A 27209-nucleotide genomic window follows, 5' to 3' on the forward strand; every position below is an offset into this window, starting at 1 on the left:
CTGTGTGAGTGTGTATGGTATCTCGTAAGGATGAGAAAATTGCAATAACTCGGTACGCCTTGTGGCTGCAAGAGTTGCATGTTCCCCTGAGAGTTGAGCTTGACTCTACGATCCGCTGTTGAGATTTCCAATACCAGCGTCTTCAGCATGTGCTATATAGATGTGTGAATATGTGCGCTAAATACGTATCCTATAATAATAATAGTAGTAGTAGTAATGGCTGTTTATCCTTGCAGACACCGTATACTGACTTTGAGAAGTAATTCCTTGTTCGCTTACCCCCAGCTAGGTTAATAACAAGCACCACTTTTACAATATGTCTTTGGACGGTGGTGGTGTGGGTTGTCTCCCTTGCAACTAGCTGAAGACGTCATCCATGGCCCTTCGCCGTGAGGGGTGTATATCTCCCACTATGAAAAAAAAGCCCGGGCTCATACCCTGAGTTTGAAAATGAGAGTTTGGCAAGCCCTAATTACCATCTAAAAGTAGGGTTTTGCAACCTAACGGGCTTATACGAAATGATTGGCTTGCTGACAGTTTATTTAGAACGCTAGCTGGCATTCGTGACATTGATAATTGTGGATCTTATGACTTTTGACATGTGAAGATCCGTGTTAGAATTTGGCCTTCAGTAACCCGTGCTTGTCATAAGAGGCGAGTAACGAGAGCGGGTGGTTAGGCTCGCTGACTTGATTGACACATGTCACCGTATCCCAGTTGAGTAGATCGATGCTCATGCTGTTGATCACCGGATGTTTGGGCCAGATGCTATTATTTACAGATCGCTGCCATATAACTAGAATATTGCTGAGTGCGGCGTAAAACCCAACCCACTCAGTCACTCTGTCTTATGACCTGGTGGAATCATATCCTTGTGACCGACATCGTCGCAAGCCAAACATCATGCTGAAATGTTGCTTCTTATGACTTAACCGATGGTTGACAAAAAGTAGCATCTCTATCTCTTAAGATCTGTAGTGCATTCTCACAAACGGAATATTGCCAGTTATGAGAAAGTGATAACGATAATCCTTAGAATTAAACCATTTTGCCGGTTAAATAAAACTGAGATTAGGTTTACTTAGAACTATTTTGTACACCCTATCGGAAGCGACATACATGTACGTTGTTTATCAACAGTTTTCTCTGATTATAACGATATACATTTATTCAGAAACGAATTCTGCAGCTTAAACACGTGATGTTGTCTGAACATAAAACCACCGACTGCTCAGAGTTAGCAAATGAACGAAGAACAAGACTGATATATGTACTCAATCGTAAATATATTTCAGCAAGTTTACACGGCAATACATAACTACCACCGCCTATTTAAGATATTTTTTGCAGATTTATGCAACTTCCCAAACTATTATATAATATATCATTAAAAAAGTAGGGGATATTCCATTTTACGAGCATACCACTACCCAATGCCAATGCATATGAGAAGAGGTAATATATATCCATACAGATGAAACATTTCCTAACGAATGGAATAAATTGTCAAATTTCTTTAATTTCTCTTCATCATCTGTTTCCTTCCTGTCGTCATCATTTGCAGTTTGTCAGTCTCGTAAACCCAATATCCCCTACTTTTCTTGTTGTGAATGGTATATGATGGCTGCGCGTTTGAAAATTGTACCTCCACCAGTTCTCCTACATACAAATGATATGAATCATATCAAGAAATGTACGATGGTCATCTGATCAATTCGAGATGCCGGATGCTGCGAAGGTTATGTTGAAAGCCAAGATAGATAAGGAAGGAGCCCCGTCTCCCAAACGGCAGATTCTACAGTTGATTTGGCAAGAGTTATTGGTGCCATATGTCTTGAAAACAACGTACCCATATTCAATCGCAAGATTATGAAGTATAATCCATGAAATGTCTTTGATTCCTTGATGATACTTGAGTTACAGAGACATTTTCACGGCATTCTAGCACGTGCACACCATGGAAGAAATGCAAACATTTTCACAGTCTATTACACAAATTATAGTCTATTGAATACATTAAACGTGTGTCCATCACCTTCCATATTGCACTAAGGTTCAGCAATGAACCCGGAAACCTTGAACCCGGGGTCAGGATGGATGATCTCAAGTGGAAATCCTGCTACTGTTGCTGTTGATGTTCTCAGATGTTGGTTAGAGTGAAGACTTTGGTCTCACGATGGTGCTGAATTTTGTTGAAGACAAGGACACTAGATACTCTCCTCCTGATGGTGTAGCTGGCTGCTGGAGAGTGGGGCTGGATAACGATGTCAACATCTGCACCGCCGCATATATACACATGGTACTTAATAATCACCCCACCCCACCCCACCCCACCCCACCCAACCCCGACCTTTTCATATTGTCATGAAGCTGAGCAAGCATTACCATCAGTATTTTGGATCCGTCTATGCAGACCCGTGCCAGTCATGCTGAACCTCTTGACGTCATATCCATACACATACAAGCATTCACCTCATGAAGAAGTAAGAACATACTTCGAAACGTCGTGACTCTTCACAATAAAGAAGTTGTCATCCGTAAAAACTCTTGTCTTCAATCACATACGTTATTTCACTGCAGCATGAAATATTTTCATGGAGTATGTTTAGTATGAATCTTTGTCAAATCTGACATGCAAATGTGAAAAAATCTCTGCTCTGCGCACGTGAGTTCAGTTCACCATTTAACTAATGACATCACATTTATCAGCTTACCTAAGCTTCCATAATGCACAATCCCACAGACCGCCATGTTAAATGTGTTCAAAGACACTGTACATATGCTGATTAAATTGTTGCTATTCGATAAGTAAGTAACGGAAAATTAAACAGAAATTACATGATTGTAGGTAAGATGATTCCTCACAAATGTGCAAAATGTGATTTGGATCTTAAGAAAACTGAACTTATGAAAACTATATATGCTATACTGAAATAACATGTAAGTCTATGGAAATGACATCGGTGGCTCAGTATAACTGGCACTGTTCTCTACGATCCTGGGTATAGCTTTTCGAAGCTATCTTAGCTCTAAGACGCCATACACTAACATACACTTACGACAAACGTAGAGCTAAGAGACCTTCGAAAATCTAGGCCTTGGTCAAGGGGACGGACTGCATGTGAACCTGACCAGATTTTCAATTGTTTTGTTGCAACTGAACCACAAACCTAAAAGTTACCTTTCAGCCCTATACAAGCCGTACAACTATGTTCACTTCATGTGTCTGTATCGACAAGACGTGCACAATGTCTGTATCTGAAATGAGTGACCGTGCATGGTTTTACGAAGCTTTTAGCAATATTCCAGAAATGTCAAAGGACACAGGAAGAGAGCTTCACACACTGTACCCATGTAGAAATCAAACGTGGGCCCTTGGCTGACGATTCATCCACTAGGCGTCCCAACCGCCCTTACTAATAATGATTTGTAGATACATGAAGCTATCATTAACTTGCCGGGGTGGTTTCACAACTGTCATTGCGTGATGGCGATTCGATGACACAAACTGAACTGAGGGTTCGAAGTATGTGTCTTGACTCCAAACGTACTAGCACCTGTACTTCACAGGGTTCGAAGTATGTGTCTTGACTCCAAACGTACTAGCACCTGTACTTCGAAGGGTTCGAAGTATGTGTCTTGACTCCAAACGTACTAGCACCTGTACTTCACAGGGTTCGAAGTATTGGTCTTGACTCCAAACGTACTAGCCCCTGTACTTCACAGGGTTCGAAGTATGTGTCTTGACTCCAAACGTACTAGCATCTGTACTTCGAAGGGTTCGAAGTATGTGTCTTGACTCCAAACGTACTAGCACCTGTACTTCACAGGGTTCGAAGTATGTGTCTTGACTCCAAACGTACTAGCACCTGTACTTCGAAGGGTTCGAAGTATGTGTCTTGACTCCAAACGTACTAGCACCTGTACTTCACAGGGTTCGAAGTATGTGTCTTGACTCCAAACGTACTAGCACCTGTACTTCGAAGGGTTCGAAGTATGTGTCTTGACTCCAAACGTACTAGCACCTGTACTTCACAGGGTTCGAAGTATTGGTCTTGACTCCAAACGAACTAGCATCTGTACTTCACAGGGTTCAAAGTATGGGTCTTGACTCCAAACGTACTAGCATCTGTACTTCACAGGGTTCGAAGTATTGGTCTTGACTCCAAACGTACTAGCATCTGTACTTCACAGGGTTCGAAGTATGTGTCTTGACTCCAAACGTACTAGCACCTGTACTTCGAAGGGTTCGAAGTATGTGTCTTGACTCCAAACGTACTAGCACCTGTACTTCACAGGGTTCGAAGTATGTGTCTTGACTCCAAACGTACTAGCACCTGTACTTCGAAGGGTTCGAAGTATGTGTCTTCACTCCAAACGTACTAGCACCTGTACTTCACAGGGTTCGAAGTATGTGTCTTGACTCCAAATGTACTAGCCCCTGTACTTCACAGGGTTCGAAGTATGTGTCTTGACTCAAAACGTACTAGCACCTGTACTTCACAGGGTTCGAAGTATGTGTCTCGACTCCAAACGAACTAGCATCTGTACTTCGAAGGGTTCGAAGTATGGGTCTTGACTCCAAACGTACTAGCACCTGTACTTCACAGGGTTCGAAGTATGTGTCTTGACTCCAAACGTACTAGCACCTGTACTTCACACGGTTCGAAGTATGTGTCTTGACTCCAAACGTACTAGCACCTGTACTTCACAGGGTTCGAAGTATTGGTCTTGACTCCAAACGTACTAGCCCCTGTACTTCACAGGGTTCGAAGTATGTGTCTTGACTCCAAACGTACTAGCACCTGTACTTCACAGGGTTCGAAGTATGTGTCTTGACTCCAAACATACTAGCACCTGTACTTCACAGGGTTCGAAGTATGTGTCTTGACTCCAAACGTACTAGCACCTGTACTTCACAGGGTTCGAAGTATGTGTCTTGACTCCAAACGAACTAGCATCTGTACTTCACAGGGTTCGAAGTATGGGTCTCGACTCCAAACGTACTAGCACCTGTACTTCACAGGGTTCGAAGTATTGGTCTTGACTCCAAACGAACTAGCATCTGTACTTCACAGGGTTCGAAGTATGGGTCTTGACTCCAAACGTACTAGCACCTGTACTTCACATGGAAAGCATAACCCTAACCTTCACATCTTAACCGTTTTCCACTCAACAAAAATGAAATTTATCAGAATCCGTTGATGTGAGTAATACGTTGAGGATAAAGTTAATGAAGTCTAACATTTTCATTAGCTTTGAAGACTATAAATCCCTCAATGCCAGGACCAAAGAAGGTGTTTCCTGTTTATTATGTATATTTTGCTTGTACACTTTCAGAAGCTGGTTCACTGAGGACACTTTTACCATATAGAAGGTGTATACTGGGTTACCCAAAAGTTGAATAGAATACAATACAATATTTCTGTAGATGTAGTTTGTGAAGTGACAGTTACTATCACTGCACAAACTTGTATAGCTCTTACATCCATTCAGAACAGCAGCAAATCCTGATTTTCATGGTTGATGTCCTCTACATATAACGCTAACAAACTTTTGGCATGAAAAGTCACATTGATCTTTATTGCACACAGTTCAGAGAACAACTTACACAAGCATTCATATATATCAAATCATAAAATGTACAAGTTGATCTGTGTGAACTAATTAAAAGAATGAACTGAAAGACGTGAGAGGGCGGGGAAGTGTGGAGATGTTGGGGGTGAGATATGCAGGACATCCGCTCCTACTTCAGCCAGCGTCATACCCGCAGGATCACCATGGTAACTAAACCTGCAAGATATAAACAAGAGGACAAAGTCATCAATATATCCCACAATGGCAAAATACTCTTCATGAATATGTCAATTAATTTTGACAATGTGAAATATTTTGGTGTGTATATAGAAAAGAGGGAGACGAGTATTGCATGGTTGTAAAGGTCTGCCCGGAAAAGAACACTTCCACCAAATTCAGTTGACATCAAGCTTGTTGATATGGAAATGCCAAAAAATATTTTCCTCAGAATTCCAAATCTACCAAAAGGCACCAGTAACAACCTGATCTATCTTTGTGCCAAGTTTGAAGAAATATTGAACATTTTTAAAGTTGTGCTCTGGAATAGATGAATGTGCATGGATGCAGGCATGGACAGAGTCCATTTTGATAACCCCCAACCAAATGTGTTATGGGGAATAAAAAACAAGAATTTTATGAAAACAAGTTGCATCTACAGAAGGGATCTGGATGTGCTTCTGACCCAGTGTAAATGTAATATGTTGTATTTGGGACTACACTTTGTGAGTAAAGAATAGATTCTAGAAGTTCTAGTGAACACCTTAAGCACTAGGCTGCCCCACCGACGAAAAACCTTGTATATATGTGAGTGAGTTCAGCTATATGTTGTTACGCAAGTGTATTTTCTGTAAATTACATTATTAATTAAGTAATAATTATTACTGGGTCACAACGTTTAGTGTTCTGAATGACAATTAGTATGGGTCACATTCCGTGTCATAAATAGTCAGTACTTTTAGTATTTTGGCAGCAGGTTTCAGGAAGTTCTTTAGAGTTACCTCCCTTTAACTTTGTGTCTTCATTAACTTTTGACTTCCAGTAGGCTGTTCTAGAGAACTCTACGCTGATGGCAAGTGATGGTTGTATGTGCTCAAACTTTCAGGAAATGTTGACTTTACATATAAAGGCTAGTTGCAATGTTGTCGACACAGAAATACACACAGTGAGTGGAGTGAGTGAGTTTAGTTTACGCCGCACTCAGCAATATTTCAGCTATATGGCAGCGGTCTGTAAATTATTAAGTCTGCACCAGACAATCCAGTGATCAACAACATGAGCATTGATCTGTGCAATTGGGAACCAATGACATGTGCCAACCAAGTCAGCAAGCCTGACCACCCGATCCTGTTAGTCGCCTCTTACGACAAGCATAGTCGCCTATTCTACCCTGGGACCTTCATGGGTAGAAATACACACAGATTAGTGGAGTTTATATATTCTCCTGCCTCCATCAACGCTTGATCTTCATAACTGCTGCCTGACAGCTGGCTGTGTTACATTCTGCATAGCTATCACTCTCACATCAAGACTTAGAGTGAGTTGACATTATATTTGTGACCCATTACTTAAGAACTGATTCAGTTGTTTTGTACATGAAACCTCTCTTGTGAATCTGTATATTTTTGCCTTTGTGTTGCTCAATATAAATTATCATTGAAATATCAAACTTGTCAGTGTGATGTTTTGCTGGTTCTGTGAGGATTTCTTACACCTTTCGTCACGTCAATTTTTAAACGTAACAATGTCTCTCTCAGCAATATTCCAGCTATATGGTGGCAATCAGAAAATAGTCGAATCTGGACCAGACAATCCAGTGATCGACATCATGAACATCGATCTGCGGAACTGGGAACCTATGATATGTGTCAACTAAGCCAGTGTCGCCTCTTCCGACAAGCAGGAGTTGCTGAAGATCAATTCTAACCCGGATCTTGTATGTATATATGTAACTACTCACCTAGTATATACGCAGCTATCAGCTTTTGTTGCTGCGACACATGAAGGTATTCAGGCAGGCGTGATTCTTTCTCTCCCTGCGAGGGCATGGCTAGAGCAACGATGCATGCAATGGCGGCACAGATCACAATGAAACCAGGTCCCGAGCCCACTGGTCTCGCTGAAGGAAACAGAAACATATCTGATTATGATAATAGTAATAACCTTGCCACTTTTATAGCAGTGAATGCTCTCAGAGCACACAACATGATATACAAACTATTTGAGGAATTAGAAGGTTAATGACTTATACCACCTGGTATCCATTTTCAGCTAGGTGAACATAGGTGATTTTGAACAAATCCACTTGCCCACATAGATGCTTCAGTGTGAGGCAGGACAGACGTCCTAGAATCTTCCAGGAGTCAAGCTCCAACAGGCCGTCACCCATCCAGGCACTCTCTATGACCAACGTTGCATAATTTCATCTGATTTGTGGCCACAGAGCACCAATACTGCTGAGATTGCATATAGTAACATGCAAGACACTCACCTACTGTTTACCCAAATAAGCCTGTATGCCATGTTCTAAGATCTAATTCTGGTTTTTATTTCATCAATATTTAAGTGAAATTTTGAATTAAAAAAGTCTGTCAATCTCCAGTGTGTCTGTGACGTATACTGACCATGTCCGTGTCGTGATGCGAGGGACTGTTGACTGTCAGCGCCCTCTGTTGTGCGAGAGGGGAGTGACTGGAAGTCATCATCGGGGGGCACAACGCTGTCCTTCCTTGGCAGTAATACTGAGGAGACATCCTTCCTCCCTGCACAACACATAACAGGCATCTGGTTCACTGTCAGTATCAGGTTCACTATCAGTATAAAGGTTACTGTCAATATCAGGTTCACTGTCAGTATCAGGTTCATAATCAATATGTGGTTTAGTGTCAGTAACAGGCTTACTGTCAGTATCTGGTTCACTGTTAGTATCAGGCTTATTATCAATATAGCATTCACTGTCAATATTGGTTCAACTCAATCACTGTCAATATCAGATTTAGTGTCAAATCAGGTTTACTGTCAGTATTGGGCTTACTGTCAGTATTGGGCTTACTGTCAGTATCAGGTTCACTGTCAATAATAGGTTCACTGTCAGTATCAGGTTCACTATTGGTATCAAGTTTACTGTCAATATTAGGTTCACTGTCAATATGAGGTTCACTGTCAGTATCAGGTTCACTGTGTATCATTAACTGTAAATATCTGGCTTACTGTCAATGTCAGGTTCATTGTCAATATCAGTTCACTGTCAGTATCAGGTCCACTGTCAACATCAGGTTCACTGCCAATATAACATTCACAATCCGCATCAGGTTCAGTGTGCTAAGTGACAGGAGAAGGAGAGGCAGCTGTAAAATTTGTATCAACCAGAGATTGCTCGCACTCTCATTATCTACAGCAGGAAGATTGTTAGTTAACCCAGAAGCAAATCACCTGAATCATCTGACCTTTAAAACAAGCACAAGGAAGAGTGTCTGTATTGAAAACTCAACAGGTGCCCTCACTAACTTGTTTCTTGGTAGGCTGACCTCGCTCTGAGCCACATTCCAGCTTTAAGGCCATGGACTAGAAATAATCCAGTCTGGTCCAGACAATCTGGTGATGAACACCACTGGCAAAAATCTACACAACCACCCTATCTTACAGTTGTCTCTTACAACAAGCACGGGTTACCAAAAACCAATTCTAACCCGGGTCCTAAAGGGTCAGATCACCAAGAGGAACACAGATATTCCCCTATGCTCACTGACAGGAACTGAATTAGCCATACCTAGCATTTTCTTTTGGCCATACTCTGTAACTTGAATACGGAACTTATCCTTGACTCCCTCATTGTTTATGCAAATGTCGATGTGTCGGATGACTCTGCAATCAAAGGGAGACAACTGTTACAGAGGTGTTGTAGAGAGAATACAAAGTCTGCACACTCTGAGGTCAGGAATCCAGCCCTAGTCAAGTACCAGATGTAAATTTCAAGAGTTTGTACAAAATGTCAAATGAACATTGTTTATCAGTTCCCTAGCAACTACTGACTAACAACCTACACCTAAACTATCTAACAGATCAAGAATATACTGAATTTGCCAAAACTTTTGTCTTTAGTCAAACACAGCAGAAAAAGTGCAGTGTGAAAATGTGAGTGAGTGTAGTTTTATGCATCAACCTGTCACATTAGGGGCCTGAACATACACCAGCACAGCCAAGGAACTGCATCATCTTACAGATCATTCAGTAACTGTGCATGCTACAAACAAAGTTATGTTGTGCACAAATGATCACTTAAATATATCCCCAGGATTTTTAAAGATAAGAAAGACATAATTCTATCCTGTCTAAAACACAATGACGAGAAATTTAATGCATATTAGCAGAATGTGAATATAAGACCACACTTTATAGGAATTATCCTAATAATTTTTGCCCAGTTACAGAAAGTTTATTTTCAAATTTGGGAATGACAAATTAACATGTTTATCATAAAAAGTATTCATGTACTGAACATAGTCCAGAAGACTTCAAATCCCATTTTCCAAAACAAATTACACTGCAGCTGAGACTATACAGTTCACAATGACTATTATTATTAACATAATCATGAATATTAACACTAAGAAAAATATGATCATAACATGCATGAATGCCCACTGCCAAAGCCACAAGCTGTTACATATGACAGAAAATGTTGATCAACCGACTGAGTCTCCTGTTTGTCATACATACTCAGGATAGCCCACAGACAACACACATGGAGTGTGTATACAGAGAAGTGATACAATCGATGGGAATTGGTTAAAATCTCATAATTGATGACTGATTGATTACAACTGATCAATCATTGAAAAATTAATTGGTTAGTGTCATTTATTAAAATTTTACTGGTTATATAAGTTATCACATAATGTCGAGGGAAATACCGTGTTTTATCAGTCCCTCGTAAGGTTGCATCCAACCTTAATATGGGACTGATAAAGGGAATACAACCTTACGAGGGACTGATAAAACCCTGTATTTCCCTCGACACGATGTGATAATGCATATATCTAGCTGAATGTTTTCACTACATCAAAACAAAACAACACATAACACAACATGTTTCATTGCTGCCATGTTGACACCAGCAGATCGTTTGACCTCAATGCACCACACGTTACTAAAGATGCACACTTTTCTCACTTCGCGTTGTCACTGAGGCATAGCTGGGTGATATGACTTTCGTAGCGGGATTACACGACTTTTATACTCCCGCTCACGGATCGTGATGGATGTACATGGTATTTTATCAGAGTCACGTGGACCAATCAAATCTCGACAATCTTACATGAGGCTAGATAATGTTACTTAATGGACCAAGAATAAAGACGAAACATGCATACAATGCATTTGCAAATTTCACGTTTTTTAAGGAAGAGGAGCATATTAGGGACATTACTTTCTTGAAGTCTTTAAGATAATTTCAATCATGGCTTGGACTGAATTTGTAGTTCTTATGAAATGTAACAGACAAAACCAAACTAGTGACAAATATTGTCAATGCAAACAAGTGTTCAATTTTCATTTGGTTAATATCTTAACATGATTACCATAAACAATAAGAAGGCAGGACATTTAGTAAATTTTAGACACTTATTAAGTTGACTTATTTCATTCTTAGCAATATGTTGTTTACAAGCATTTCCAAAGGGAATATTTTATCGTGAACGTGACACAAATTAAATGACTGATTTGCAGACAAAGCTATTTCAAAGCATAGAATGTTGGATTTTCGAATCTCTCTTAGTGCTTGCATGGTCATAAGTGAAATACATTTACATTAAGTTACGATTATCTTTGCGCTAAGAGATATATGAAAATCTCGGCCTTGTATATTTCCTGTTTGGAGACAAAGCTGTAGTAAAAGGTACATACATATCAACACAGCACCGTGGACGGATGGTTCCCTCCGAGTCAACCACTGTGTACTTCCTCGGTGCTGTACACAAGACTGAAAGGGGAAGTAACTGTAATTAGTACTGATTTCTTAATGAGTAATCAGGGCAAATTTCAGTTTTGAGCAATCAACCATCAGACATCTGCCAACTGTCCAGCGATTGATAAGTTTCCTTGTAAAACGCAGCACTCAGCAATATTTTAGCTATATGGCAGCAGTCCATAAATAATAAATCCAGTGAGCAAAAGCATGAGCATCAATTTCATCATTTGGTATTCAATGACATCTGTCAACAAGGGATCCATGAAGATCCCAGGGTAGAATAGGCCTTCAGCAACCCATGCTTGCCATAAAAGGGCGACTATGCTTGTCGTAAGAGGCGACTAACGAAATCAGGTGGTCATGCTTGCTACCTTGGTAGACACATGTCATTGGTTCCCAATTGTACAGATTGGTGTTCATGTTGTTGATCACTGGATTGTCTGATCCAGACTCGATTATTTACAGACCGCCGCCATATAGCTGGAATATTGCTGTGGCGTAAAACTCAACTCACTTACTGTCTGCAAAGTCAGAGATCCTGACCAGCTGATCCCGTAAGTTGCCTCCGACAAACATGGGTTGCTGAAGATCAAATCTAACTCAGATCTATACGGGTTTGTGCAAATGAATTCAAAGATTTCCATGGACTTTATTTATTTTTGTCTCCAATCTGATTTTTATATCTCTTTGAAGCAAACCGTTGAGATGGGACATAAAGTAACCCGACAACGAATACGTTCCATACCCCATACCCGTTACAGGGCTCATGAATCAAGTGTGTACCATGTCTTATCATAAAAGCAATAGATGCAGACTATGTCTCTACTCATCTACCACGACAATGTCACAGATAATCACACAAATAGGTCAGATCTACATCCTTGTCAGCAGGGTTTAATTAGTATTGAAAACTAATGTCTTTTGATGACAGCACAATGAATTGGACAAGCACATGCTGATACAACTCTGCATCATTATGTCCCAACTATGGTGTTCAGCAAACGTTTATTGCTGAATTGTGTGTTCCCTTGTGGAGTATCATTTGCTAACCCCATCAGTCTAAACAGAACTATTACAGACCGGGCCTTCAGACAAGGTACTGGAGTCATACTACCGTTACTCTCTCAATCTTTACTCAACACCTGACTAACATGTCACTTGTGATTCAGCCTTTAGGACAGACCAATTTTATTTCTTGTTCTAGGGATTTTTGTAATCTGAAAACCTAAAGGAAGGAGGGATTTTTTTAAAAACAAAATCACCAGTCAAAGCAAAACTCACATGAGCTTCCAAGTAAACTATTTCAGTTTGTTTATATCGAGTAAACGTACGTTGAGTGAGCTTAGATTTCACACTGATTTCAAAAGTATTTTCAAGTATACCCCATTAACATTAGGAATTTTTTTTGAGCGGGAAATTTTTCTTTTCCTTGAAAAAAAAATATGACTAGCAGATCCATAGAACAAGAAATGAAATTGGTCTCTCTTTACCTTCATATTTTCAGTTCACTGTTCATACGTAAGGAGGTTCCAGGGTCCTTCGAGTTTTCAACATTATTTGCATAACATGATCCACTGTAAACTGTGTCAGCTTCGGTAACCATGGCTACTGATCTATGTGAGTGAGTGATATTTAGTTTAATGCCGCTCTTAGCCATATTCAATCAATATCACAGCAGGGGACACGAAAAATTGGTTTCACACATTGTACCCATGTGAGGAATCAAACTCAAGTCTTTGGTGTGGCGAGTAAATGCATCAACCACGAGGCTACCTCACTGCTCCAATCTATGATATGAAACAGTCAACTGCTGGAAGTACATGCCACAAAGTAGTGCTGCTATGATAGTCAGCCTAATCCTACATACAAGAATCCTGTGTTATCATCCCTTACCTTTGAACTTGAGAGCAGCATCGTACGGGTTGTAGAGGGTGAGCACCTGTTTGTGTGTTGCTTGGTCGTCTGAGTAGAAAGCGAGGCTTGATGGGAAGACAAAGACCGGCAGTTTCCCCTCGCCTAGCTGGGAGGCTGGACTTTGCATGCCGAGTTGTCCGACGTCATCAGACAGAGACCAGACGAAGTGATCTAAAGAAATGAATTTATCTTTTTTCACATATTGATTCAAAAACTGAAACAAATCCCTTGTATAATTTGTATTTCACTGTGTCATAACTGTCGATAGTTAATGTATTCTGAACAGCAAAGGAAAAAATGAAAACAGTTAGTGTTCATGTTTATGCCTACCATTTCAGAAACTTGACAAGAAACCAGAGTTACATCCCTTTTTGTATACGACCAGATGGGGGCCACATGAATACATGACAAGAAACCAGAGTTACATTCCTTTTTGTATACGACCAGATGGGGGCCACATGAATACATGAAAAGAAACCAGAGTTACATTCCTTTTTGTATACGACCAGATGGGGGCCACATGAATACATGACAAGAAACCAGAGTTACATTCCTTTTTGTATACGACCAGATGGGGGCCACATGAATACATGACAAGAAACCAGAGTTACATTCCTTTTCGTATACGACCAGATGGGGGCCACATGAATACATGACAAGAAACCAGAGTTACATCCCTTTTTGTATACGACCAGATGGGGGCCACATGAATACATGACAAGAAACCAGAGTTACATTCCTTTTCGTATGAGACCAGATGGGGGCCACATGAATACATGACAAGAAACCAGAGTTACATTCCTTTTTGTATATGACCAGATGGGGGCTACATTAATACATGACAAGAAACCAGAGTTACATTCCTTTTTGTATACGACCAGATGGGGGCCACATGAATACATGACAAGAAACCAGAGTTACATTCCTTTTTGTATACGACCAGATGGGGGCCACATGAATACATGACAAGAAACCAGAGTTACGTTCCTTTTCGTATACGACCAGATGGGGGCCACATGAATACATGACAAGAAACCAGAGTTACATTCCTTTTTGTATACGACCAGATGGGGGCCACATGAATACATGCAAAACACCCAGTTAGTTGTGGACACAGCAACATGCAGTAAACTTGTACAAAGTACTGTGACTGTGTGTCCCAGTCTACCCAGCTGTAACCTGGGTATATCATTAGGATGAGTGAGCAACAATAAACTCATTGCGCCTAGTGGCAGGCAGAGTTGTATACTCCCCTGGTAGTTGATACTGATAATACAATATGACATTGAGACTGACATCCTAATAACAGCATCTTAAGCAAGCACCAGTTGCATGGATATGTGCTCTATATAAATATCCTATAATAACAAATAATGATAGTCAGCAAACTTGACCACTCAGTTAGTCAACTCTTGTCTTACAGCAAGTATGGACTGCTGAAGATCAGGTCTATCCTGACACATACACAGACTCATGAACAAATTTAGGCACTGCAAGGCAATACGGCACAGAGAAAGAATGTTCTTGTTTAGAGAGTCAGTGAACTGCTAGTTGAAGTACGTTCCTGATTCCTAACTAGTACAATATTAGAAACCATCCAGTGCACAGTGTCTATCTGTTTAAAATTAAAGGATCGCCAGGGAATAATCTTAGCTTGTTGAAAACATCAAAATGAGAACCTTGGGTGTGTTCTGAACAACAATTCAAGCACCATGACCACTGATGACAGTTGCAAGTCTATGTTAAAGTTTAGGTTTTCCGATCACCCATGTGTTGTGTGAGTGCAGTTTTATGCTGCTTTTAGCAAAACGCCAGCAATATCACGGTAGAGACACCAGAAATGGGCATCACACATTGTACCCATTTGGGAACTGAACCTCGGTGTTTGACGTGACAAGCAAATGCTTTAACCACTAAGCCACTGCATCAACCCTGGTCACCTCAATGATGTGGACATATACACTGTCACCAAGTGAAATTCTTGTACCAGATGGATTCACAGAACTGCTGTACATCAGTAATGGCTACACTCTTATTTTGTTAGCATAAAGTTTTTACAAAATATTAAAGGTCACATGCAACCAAAAATTCAAACATAATTAAAACACAGTTTTCACTTATTCATGATTTATAAAATGCAAAACCGATTAAGAAAAAGCAAATAAACAACATTATATGGGTGTAATTGCGAAGCAAAAGTGCAATATTTTGTACTCGGGTCCACCGCTCTCGAAACGAAGTGGCCGTGATACCGAACCCAGTCAGACCGGGTGGATATGCACTCAAGTGTAACGGGGAGTTTTCATTGGTTGACTCATTTGTCGATTCGCTCAGCTGTGTGCATATATATAGACGATGGATTTTGTAAACACATGCTCATTTTTTCTGCATTTGCGTTCGATTCAATCAACATATGCTGAGATGGTGAACCACTGCGTGGCTGCGAACTGTCGTTTGACCAAGTACAAAGCATCATCCAGACACACATCCTGTTTCGAGCTCCGCGAACCTATTCACTGTGTATGCGTTAATGGCGCAGCGCAGCAGTGCAGCTGAAACAAGTTTTCCCGGGAATTTAGTGAATCGTTTGAACTTCGATTTCGCGGGCTTTTTTTCATCGCGTTTTTTTTCAACTTTGTAGGTTGAATTGGCATTTTTGATGATTTATTTCGGTATGTGGATACCAAAAGGTATCAGAATCTGCAAAGTTGTATTTTACGTTGCATGTGACCTTTAATATAGCAGATATATGATGAGTCACCAACATTAGGGACTACAAATTGCTAACATGGTTGATACAGACTGACGATTTACTTGTCAACTGGGCCATATCATTTCTGTATAATTTGTTGTGTTCTGCATCACCATGACCACTACTAACAAAGTCAATTAATGCATGTTTTTGCAGATATATTTAATGATATGGTCAAAGACCATGACGACAAAGGTTGCTGTGGCAGACTGACTACAAGCCAAATGTGGCAGATGCATAGAAGGGAGATGGGACGGTGGGAAAGAGGATGGACGTGAGAGGGTGTGGGTTTCAAGCAACCCTCCCAACTGATCCTTTAAAATCCCAAACAGGCCCCATTGACATAAATCATCAGGCAACTTTTCTCTACTCAGGCTTAACTGAAAAACATGTGCAGTGTAAATCCTTTCCTGATTTAGCCATGGGCATACCCATTCAATAACTAAAGGTTCAAAAGGTAAATCTTCAAAGCTGAAAAGAACTGTGAACCTCAGCTGATATATAAGAAAAGACTACAAGGTAAGAGACTGAAATAGTGCTTTACTTGCATGCATGGCATGGAAATCATTGAAAGATGCATCATATTCAGTCTGTCCAGCTGGCATGACTAACATTCTCAAAATAATACACTAAATGATAAATTTAATGGAAAATGACATGAACCTCCTTTTTTGCACACCTTCAAACTACTTATTGGTAAGACATGGGCACATGTACCAAGACTGAAATTTGCTTGTAAAGTTTGTTGCATTCAGCAATACTCTGTAGCAGCAGTCTGTAGAGATTTAGGTTTGGACCAAACTACACAGTGACAGATATCATGACATTTGGGATACAATGCTATACATAGCCATACAATGCTATACAGTCAGTAACTAGGATGACAACCAAATACATTCAGTCAAATCTTATGACAAACATAGGTTGCTGGAGACCTATATTTTAACCTGAAATATGCCTACTCTTTAACAAGTTTACGAAAGTTCAGTCATGCATGTATGACTGTTTAACTTTCATGGGACAGGACAAAGCATGAATATTTCCAAACATAAGAGAAAAAAATGCACTCATGAACAGGTAATTGCAACCATTTTAAACTGTTTCAAATCAATATGTATCTTCCATGTACTCAGTGATATATATACATTATAAATAATTTCAATGTATCTCAAAAGAATAATCCTTATAGTGTCCAATTAAAGCTAGTACCATTGATGACTGTTAAATAGCTCCTGTATAACCTTTAGGTCGGCTCCTACAATGAGACCTGACAAACAAATGTAGCTTGTAGGTCAGCTGCTGACAGCCATTGGCGGATGGTTATATAAACCAAAAACCTCACTCAAATCTTATTAATTATGATATATCAGAAGCAACACCATCAATCAACAAACGTAACAGTCTTAAGACAGGAGCGCAGAACTGGTCAGTACTTAACACTGAAATTAGAAAGGGAAGTCCTTATGCACCAACTAAAACGGAGATCAAATATATTTTTCCTTTGTTTCTATAACAAAGACTTGTGATGTTGAGCATTATTCAGATTCGAAAATTCATTATATGCTTCCGTCGGGACATAACTGTAAATAACATTGTGTTATCCGTGTCATCGATCTTGACATAAAATGAACGAATACATTTCATGTTTTGTTCTGAGCGTCCGTGTGATTAATAGGGTCAGCGACCTGTGACCTGGGAATATTTGAGACAATACCTCAAATAAGCTTGTAATTTACCTGATGCCCTCAGGTCCTTAACAAGTTTGGAATAGTTTAGTTTTACTGATGCATATGTAAACACAGTATCCAGTATATTATCTACGCATTTCTTACCGTCTCCAAGCTCTGCGTATAGTGCTAATTATAGTACTATCTATCAGCTGTCGACTTTGTTTTGGTTGTGAATGTCAGAAACGTCACTCGACCCAATCCTTTGCTGTAAACGTCATCAGTTTTTGTGTACTCGCGTGTGTAACCATACTTCCTCACCGGAAGCAATTGCGTCGTCGCTATTGAACTTTCGTTCAGAGACCGCGGTGGCGGGCTACATTTATCGTCTGGTACTCATTCTCATATCGCGCGTATTATTCCATATAACTGTTATGTTGTTTGCGCGGCGCAAAATACATTTGCGCGGCTAGCGTACCCTTTCATCGGACCCCGACTAATGTATTTAATGCTAATATCAGAATTGTAATGTTGGAAATAAAAGGCTAAGAAGTATTTTATTTTATTGTTTCCATTTTCTGTATCCAAGTACGTACGCGTGTTTCACACTGTATTACATACTGGACAAAAATAGGGATATATGAAAAGTTTGAAAGTTTGAACAATGATCTACGTATTCAGTCACACACTGATAAAATATCAATCATAAAATACCAATATCCCTAACTTACTTTGTCTAGTACAGAATACTTTGGTATTTGTTTAACCTCTCCGTACACTTCCCTTATCAATGACCAAACAGAAGTGAACTATTTCCTGGATACCTATTAAATTCAGCAACACATGCATTTTATTTGCTCTGCTACAACAATATTGCCTCAAAGAACATCTAGGAGCACCAGATATGTTCCATCGGCAAATGTTTCAAACATTAAAGCAGTAGGTCTAAAATCGTTTGTGTTCCATTATGAGAAAACGTAATCCACTGCTTGGTCACAGTCGGAACAACACTAGCAATGTCTGCACATAAATGTAGATCAACGTCTTAGGAATACAGAAAAATACAGGTAGACTGAGTTCCACGTTTAAGTGCCTCCACAGCCGCTGTTTCCAACACGAGGGTGCGTCCACACGATCCGACCACGGCAGCCGCAAAAATTAACATATCACCACTCTCGATCAGCAACCATACTCTCCTTCAGAAACCATTTTATTCATCCATTTTGTACACTAACTTAGAGTACAGATAGAAAGGGAGTGTCTGCACAAAAATGTAGATCAACATCTCAGGAATACAGAAAAAAATACGATGAGACTGAGATCCAAGTTTAAGTGCTTCTGCAGCCGCTGTTTCCAACAGCGGGGTGCATCCACACACGCTCCGAACCACAGCAGCCTTTCTATATAAATGACACAGGGCAGGCATGGTCAGCTGTTTATGTGAACATTTTATACCTTCAATATATGACCTATGAGAAGAGCTGGCTGTGTCGACTATTTGCGATCGGAATGCAGACATATATTTTGTATAAGTGGCAGGAGTTGATTCTTTAAAGATAATGCTGGAAAGTGAAGTATTAACAGTATGTTTATACACTATACAATTAGTTAAACAGACACAACTTTACTTCCGGAAAATACGGAAAGCACGATAAATGACTGTTTGATAACAGGCAGATAATAGACATTGAATATACTCATTATACCATATGTTACCAAAACTAATAATTTCAATGTGTGTTAATTATAATAAAATTCTTATGTGTGTTAATTATAACGAATTAACGAGCAATAGTTTCGACTAATGTGGTGTTGGCAAATACCATAGTATTATGAAGGGCACAGCTGACATAAGACCTATGCAACCAACAATAACATGTGCTGTTTTAAGTGATGTGCGCTTTGGGAGGTGTGTGTTACGGGAAAGTACCAATTCAGTTTATTTAGTTAAAAATGGAATGACCAAAGGTATAATCAAAGATAGTGAATACGAATTATGTTCTTATTCGTAAAGTCAATCGAACATGAAACATTTACAAATGACCACATAACTGCATTTCGGTACGTGCACGTCACCTTTACGGGGCTGCAAATTTATTTATATAGATCTACACTGAATACAGTCTGCTCCGGTAGACATTCTCAAAGTGAATTACCGGAAACATCAGTCAAAGTAAACTTATTCTCAGTGTATTTTGTTGCACTCCACCACTGATTCTAACAAAACCTAACAGAAGGTCGCGTGAGCGACAAATGACCGTCCAATCAAACGCGAGGCGTAACAGGGATACTCTACAACTGTCTGCTGTCTATATAAGCTCCCTGATTTAACCAATCAGACAACGGCTACTATTTAGGGATCGGAGGGACTTTCAAAATAGTCAAGTCACTGACACAGATGTCTCCACAAACAAAAATCTGCACATAACACGGTTATTTGACCTGCAGTATATACGCGTTGGGGTTTCTGTTGACATAGTTACCATTTGCTAATATTTCCGCAAGATGACATCCTTGGATATAGCCCAAAACACTATTTTCAGCGACTGTTTACTCACCATTGTCATGGTTGTACGTACGCATGTGCATCACCCGGAAGCGATCGTACACTAAATAGCATTCGGAATCGTTCGGGTACGAACCTTTTAGAGATAAAACTTCAAAAGGTATGTGCGAACGGTCACTTTCGCGATTTGGTAAGCTGTGTTCTGATTGGTCAGTCTCTAAGGTTACCTGACGCGACCTCCCATAAGCTTTTTTGTAATCAGTAGTGGAGTGTAACGAAAAGTACTGGGGATAAGTTTACTTAGACTGCGGAAACCTGAAAAATATTAGAAAACAATTTTGATATATCGCAATACATCTGACATTCATACACTACTATACTGTGGTACACTGTCCCTCGCAAATCAACTTCAGTTGTTTGTACACTTTGATCTAGAGACTTATTCTTTGACCAAGCACATGAATAGACCGGTGACACCTCAGAGACATGAACACATGAATAGACCGTGACAACTCAGAGACATGAACACATGAATAGACCGGTGACACCTCAGAGACATGAACACATGAATAGACCGTGACAACTCAGAGACATGAACACATGAATAGACCGGTGACAACTCAGAGACATGAACACATGAATAGACCGGTGACAACTCAGAGACATGAACACATGAATAGACCGGTGACAACTCAGAGACATGAACACATGAATAGACCGGTGACAACTCAGAGACATGAACACATGAATAGACCGGTGACAACTCAGAGACATGAACACATGAATAGACCGGTGACAACTCAGAGACATGAACACATGAATAGACCGGTGACAACTCAGAGACATGAACACATGAATAGACCGGTGACAACTCAGAGACATGAACACATGAATAGACCGGTGACAACTCAGAGACATGAACACATGAATAGACCGGTGACACCTCAGAGACATGAACACATCAATAGACCGGTGACAACTCAGAGACATGAACACATGAATAGACCGGTGACACCTCAGAGACATGAACACATGAATAGACCGGTGACAACTCAGAGACATGAACACATGAATAGACCGGTGACAACTCAGAGACATGAACACATGAATAGACCGGTGACAACTCAGAGACATGAACACATGAATAGACCGGTGACAACTCAGAGACATGAACACATGAATAGACCGGTGACAACTCAGAGACATGAACACATGAATAGACCGGTGACAACTCAGAGACATGAACACATGAATAGACCGGTGACAACTCAGAGACATGAACACATGAATAGACCGGTGACAACTCAGAGACATGAACACATGAATAGACCGGTGACAACTCAGAGACATGAACACATGAATAGACCAGTGACAACTCAGAGACATGAACACATGAATAGACCGGTGACAACTCAGAGACATGAACACATGAATAGACCGGTGACAACTCAGAGACATGAACACATGAATAGACCGGTGACAACTCAGAGACATGAACACATGAATAGACCAGTGACAACTCAGAGACATGAACACATGAATAGACCGGTGACACCTCAGAGACATGAACACATGAATAGACCGGTGACACCTCAGAGACATGAACACATGAATAGACCGGTGACAACTCAGAGACATGAACACATGAATAGACCGTGACAACTCAGAGACATGAACACATGAATAGACCGTGACAACTCAGAGACATGAACACATGAATAGACCGGTGACAACTCAGAGACATGAACACATGAATAGACCCATGACAACTCAGAGACATGAACACATGAATAGACCGGTGACAACTCAGAGACATGAACACATGAATAGACCGGTGACAACTCAGAGACATGAACACATGAATAGACCGGTGACAACTCAGAGACATGAACACATGAATAGACCGGTGACAACTCAGAGACATGAACACATGAATAGACCGTGACAACTCAGAGACATGAACACATGAATAGACCGGTGACAACTCAGAGACATGAACACATGAATAGACCGGTGACAACTCAGAGACATGAACACATGAATAGACCGGTGACAACTCAGAGACATGAACACATGAATAGACCGGTGACAACTCAGAGACATGAACACATGAATAGACCGGTGACAACTCAGAGACATGAACACATGAATAGACCGGTGACAACTCAGAGACATGAACACATGAATAGACCGGTGACAACTCAGAGACGAACATCTCAGGATTTCAGAAAAAAACCCGAATCTTAATTCAACCGTTTAGTGGTGATATGCGGCCTCTGTTTCTAACACACCTACATGCACATTCGACCACGGCTGGCCTATATATGATACTCAAAGCTGGGAGACCATGTTTTGGCGATTTTTCAGAATATTTTGGGAAGACATAGAAAGGTATTGTCCGCACATAAAATGTAGACGAACATTTCAGCATCTTAGAAAAAATACTACGAGCCTTAATTCAACCACTGACTGGTGATGCGGCCGCTGTTGCCAACACACCTACATGCACTTTCGACCACGGCAACCCTATATAAATATGATACTCCAAGCCGGGAGACCAGTTATGAGTGAGTAAGTGAGTTTAGTTTTACGCCGCACTCAGCAATATTACAGCTATATGGCGGCGGTCTGTAAATAATCGAGTCTAGACCAGACAATCCAGTGATCAACAACATGAGCATCGATCTGCGCAATTGGGAAGCGATGACATGTGTCAACCAAGTCAGCGAGTCTGACCACCCGATCCCGTTAGTCGCCTCTTACGACAAACTGAGTCGCCTTTTATGGCAAGCATGGGTTGCTGAAGGCCTATTCTACCCCGGGACCTTCACGGGTCGAGACCAGTTATGATTTCAATTCAGTTCATTTAGTCAAAAAATGAAAAACGATTTATTTACCAAAGGAATAGTCGAAGATAGTGAATACGAAACACTGTAATGGTAATTCAAGCATGTATATATGCTCCGGTTACAGACTTCTATATTGTTTTCAAACATAGTAACGATACCCTTACATCCACTAAACCCTGCAGTATAATATGATGATATTGACCACATCTACACTAGTTTGAACTTCATGCTATTATTACTTTAGGAGTGGTGAGACATGCTGTGAATAACTTGAAACTTAATAAATATTGATAACACGGAGAACAAGTATTTCATTGAAACGTTGTACTTATTAGATGCCTTTCATCTTTCGTTTTTTAACGTAGTGCTGACATGAAGCTATTAAAAAGACCATGACTCTTAAAGACCATTTAACCATGCTCAGTTGTTTGGGCAAGTTGTTTACGAGTGTGTTCAATATCAGGTTACAGACTTTCGGGGAATGAAAAATAATTTGTTACTTTTTAGATAATGAATATGAATACGACAACACAGGGATATAACGTCATCCGTTTATTCAACCCGCTGCCGAAATTCGTGCGGACCTATGACGGGATATGCCTGGCCGACGACCCTATCGGGTCACAAACCGATGATGCCTCGACTGCAGGTAGCTAAGCCTACCTCAACCTAACTGTTCGGGAGTGTTCACTAAACGCATCTCGTTCAGTTAGTGTTTATGGAATAATCAAACATTCGTAGGAACACATCCAGTTCGTTCACACTGACTGCACGAGATTTACCTGCGAGTGAACTGTACAGGATCCCAGATTCAATGTTAAACATATTTAGTTGGCTTTTCAGCATCGTAGACTACAGACGTTTTGAGTTGGGTTAGGTTTATATTTTAGTTTTGACAATCAGTTGGGTTTTCATAGTAAAGAAAGTTAGAAGTTAGATATTTCGAGGTTCGGTTAGTTTGGTATTAGTCGGGGTTTGAACATTAGCAGAGTTAGTAAATATAGTTAAATTCTTAGAAATTCATAAACAATAAGTTTGAATATTTAATCAGTACTTCACACATTCGTTTTTACGCATAGGTGTTATCATATTTAGTTCTTCAGTTGCTCTCTAATTGTTATGACGTTTAGTTCCTCACAGACAATAAGTGTTATCACGTTTAGTTGATTAGATATATTCACACAAAAACCTTCAGAACAAAAATGGTAGCAGAGCGTGGTTAGCACTAATTCAGTTCAGTTCAGTTTAGTTTAGGTTTAAGTCTGTCGTGTGTTGACAGATTAGCGTTAGGTTAGTGTTTTGATCGTGAAGTTGATATTTTGTATGTGTTTGCTCATTGGTGAAAACGTTGGCACGTCTTGACCTGGCTCATCATGTCGTTGCCGCAAAGCAAAAAGGAAGCAGAGACTTCTCTGAATCTGATAGAGAGTGAGCTAAAAATATTAAAATTAAAAAAGCAAAAAAGCAGCTACAAAAACGTCTCTTATAAAAAGTAAAAACAAATTGTAGGCTCTTATAGAAAAAAGCTACCCTCTAGACATGCTGTGAGTGACATGATAGACCAGGTAAGTTGTTCTTCAGAGCAAGGCTATTAATGTAATCTGTGAACTGTCAATACCGTATAGTGAGTCTGGTGATGTTGATCTGTTCAAGCAAACAAAACAAGAATTAGCAGCAGTCGAATGCGAAACTGATGGTGCTATTGAGCAGGCTAAACATACGCTAGAGACAGGTTTTGTCAGATCAGTCAGGAGTGGCATTCCAAGGTTTCACTCAGAGCCATGTGCATTCACAATCACAGCATGTTAGTCAGGCAGCACAGAATCAAGAAAATGAAAGTGATGTGGATTCCAGTAAAACTGGAAAGAATGATGTACAGACGAAACCTTTAGAAAGTTCGAATAGGGACAATGCCAGACATACACATGAACACACTGCAGATTATAGACAGTCTCCACATTCTATGTTCCTTGATAGGACACATGTTTAGAACAACGCGGCCAAATATTGGTGACGATTTATGGACACAACTTAAGCGAGAGTCAATCCCTATTTTCTCAGGCAAAGTAGCAGAGTATGAAATGTGGAAAGCAGCATTCATGGCCTGTGTTGATAGAGCACCTGCCAGCAATGAATATAAGCTGCTTCAACTGAAAAAATACCTATCTGGAGATGCAGCTCAGGTTGTTGCAAAATTAGCGGACAGCATAGTTTGATATTGCATTAGAAAGGCTTGAAAGAAAATATGGGGGGTAAAAGGAGACAGATTGCTTTAAAGCTAGAGGAAATTTCCAACTTTAAACAATTGAGTCCGGGAAATGCAAAGGAATTAGACAAATTTGCTGATCTATTGGACATTGCAGTGGTTAGTTTTCGAGAGGCTGACAAAGTAGAGGAGTTAGGAGATGGGTGTCTATATGCTCTGTTGTTACCAAAGTTAACAGAAAGCATGATTACTCGTTATAAGAGGTGGATTTACGAACCACAGCGACAGGAGTCAGTAGAGACCCTACGAGAATGGACACTGTTAGAGTCTAACTTTCAGACAGTTGCAGTTGAAGCAAACCAGGGCTTCTCATTAAAATCAACAGTTGCTAAATCCAAACCAGGCACGTTCTTTGGCAATCAAAATCAGGATCAAACTTCGAAGTGTCCTCTGTGCGTGAGGCTGCAAATCATAAGATTTGGCAATGTAAACAATTTAAGGAATTAGACTTTGGATGTCGATGGGATAAAGTCAAAGAATCGAGTCTCTTCTTTCGATGCCTAGCTAAAAATCATCGTGGAAAGTTTTGTAGTAGATATGTTGTATGTGGAATTGATGGTTGCAAAGCAGATCACAATCGACTGCTTCATGGTAAACAGGGAATGATTCAGAAGTACCTCACTTGAATGCGACCTTCAGAGCTTAGATGGGTCTTTCACGACAAAGGTCAATGCGTTGACTACTGAAAAAGTGACAGGCAAGATGAATGTAATTAACTGGAAGAAACATGCCCATAGGTGGAAACACTTGAGAAATATTCAGTTTCCAAAACATTGTTCTCGCCCAGTTGTTGATATCCTCATAGGCTTAGATTGTTTAGATTTGCATTGCTCACACGGAGATGTATGTGGTAATCCTGGAGAACCTATTGCCAGATTAACACCCTTAGGTTGGACTTGCGTAGGGAATATATCAAAGACTGAACACAGGACACATTCCACAGAAACATTCTTTGTCAGGAATAACAATACTGGTACAGATAACCTTGATATGATAGTCTAGCAATTTTTGGGAAATGGAAGAAATTCCAAATCCAAAAATGATATGAGTCTCTGTGAAAAAGATCGCAGTTGATATTGTCCATGTATCACTGGAATATCAGAATGGGATATACAGAGTTGCAATACCTTGAAGTGACAAAGATTGTCTTGCAGACAACTATGACATTGCACTTAATCGCCTTGTGAATTTGGAGAAGAAACTGTCAAAAGATAAGGTTGTTTCTGATAGATATGCTGTATGAGTATGTTGAGAAAGGCTACATCAGAAAGCTAGATCCAGGAGAAAACTAGGAATAGTAAATGGATTATGCCTCGCTTCCCAGTTGTGAAACTTGATCGAACAACCACAAAGGTTCATGTAGTTTTTGATGCCTCTGCCAAGTGCAAGGGGATATCTTTGAATGACTGTATTCATCCAGGGCCAAACTACAGAATGACTTGTTCGAATTTCTTTTGAGGTTCAGAAAATTTCCTGTTGCTGTCATCTGTGACATAGAGATGTATCTCCAGATCGGGATCAGTGAAAAGGATCGACCATACTTTAGGTTTCTTTGGAGAGATATGTACCAGGACAAAACACCTGAGGTGCACGAGTTTTCTAGGGTCATTTTCGGAATAAACTGTTCCACTTTCCTTGCTCAGTATGTTTCGCAGAATCATGCTGCATTGCAAAGAAAAACATTTCCTTTAGCTGCGCAGACAGTTTTGAAAT

The 27209-nt window shown here is 40.1% G+C and overlaps 2 protein-coding genes across 2 annotated transcripts; one reads left to right on the forward strand and one right to left on the reverse strand.

Moving 5' to 3' along the window:
* Window positions 1–5554: 5554 nt before the first annotated feature.
* LOC137281819 (motile sperm domain-containing protein 1-like) lies at window positions 5555–18238 on the reverse strand. Its single transcript, XM_067813442.1, has 7 exons — window positions 18041–18238; window positions 13436–13627; window positions 11479–11554; window positions 9344–9438; window positions 8199–8336; window positions 7535–7693; window positions 5555–5793 (listed from the first exon to the last, which is right to left on the reverse strand). Exons 2-7 carry the CDS (start codon window positions 13581–13583, stop codon window positions 5762–5764), a joined length of 648 nt encoding a protein of 215 aa, XP_067669543.1. The 5' UTR covers window positions 13584–13627; window positions 18041–18238; the 3' UTR covers window positions 5555–5761.
* Window positions 18239–20981: 2743 nt separating this feature from the next.
* On the forward strand, window positions 20982–22040 carry LOC137281127 (protein FAM186A-like). Its single transcript, XM_067812255.1, has one exon. It carries the CDS (start codon window positions 20982–20984, stop codon window positions 22038–22040), a length of 1059 nt encoding a protein of 352 aa, XP_067668356.1.
* Window positions 22041–27209: the final 5169 nt, after the last annotated feature.

This window comes from Haliotis asinina, chromosome 4, assembly GCF_037392515.1.
Source record: "Haliotis asinina isolate JCU_RB_2024 chromosome 4, JCU_Hal_asi_v2, whole genome shotgun sequence".
NCBI lineage: Eukaryota > Metazoa > Mollusca > Gastropoda > Lepetellida > Haliotidae > Haliotis > Haliotis asinina.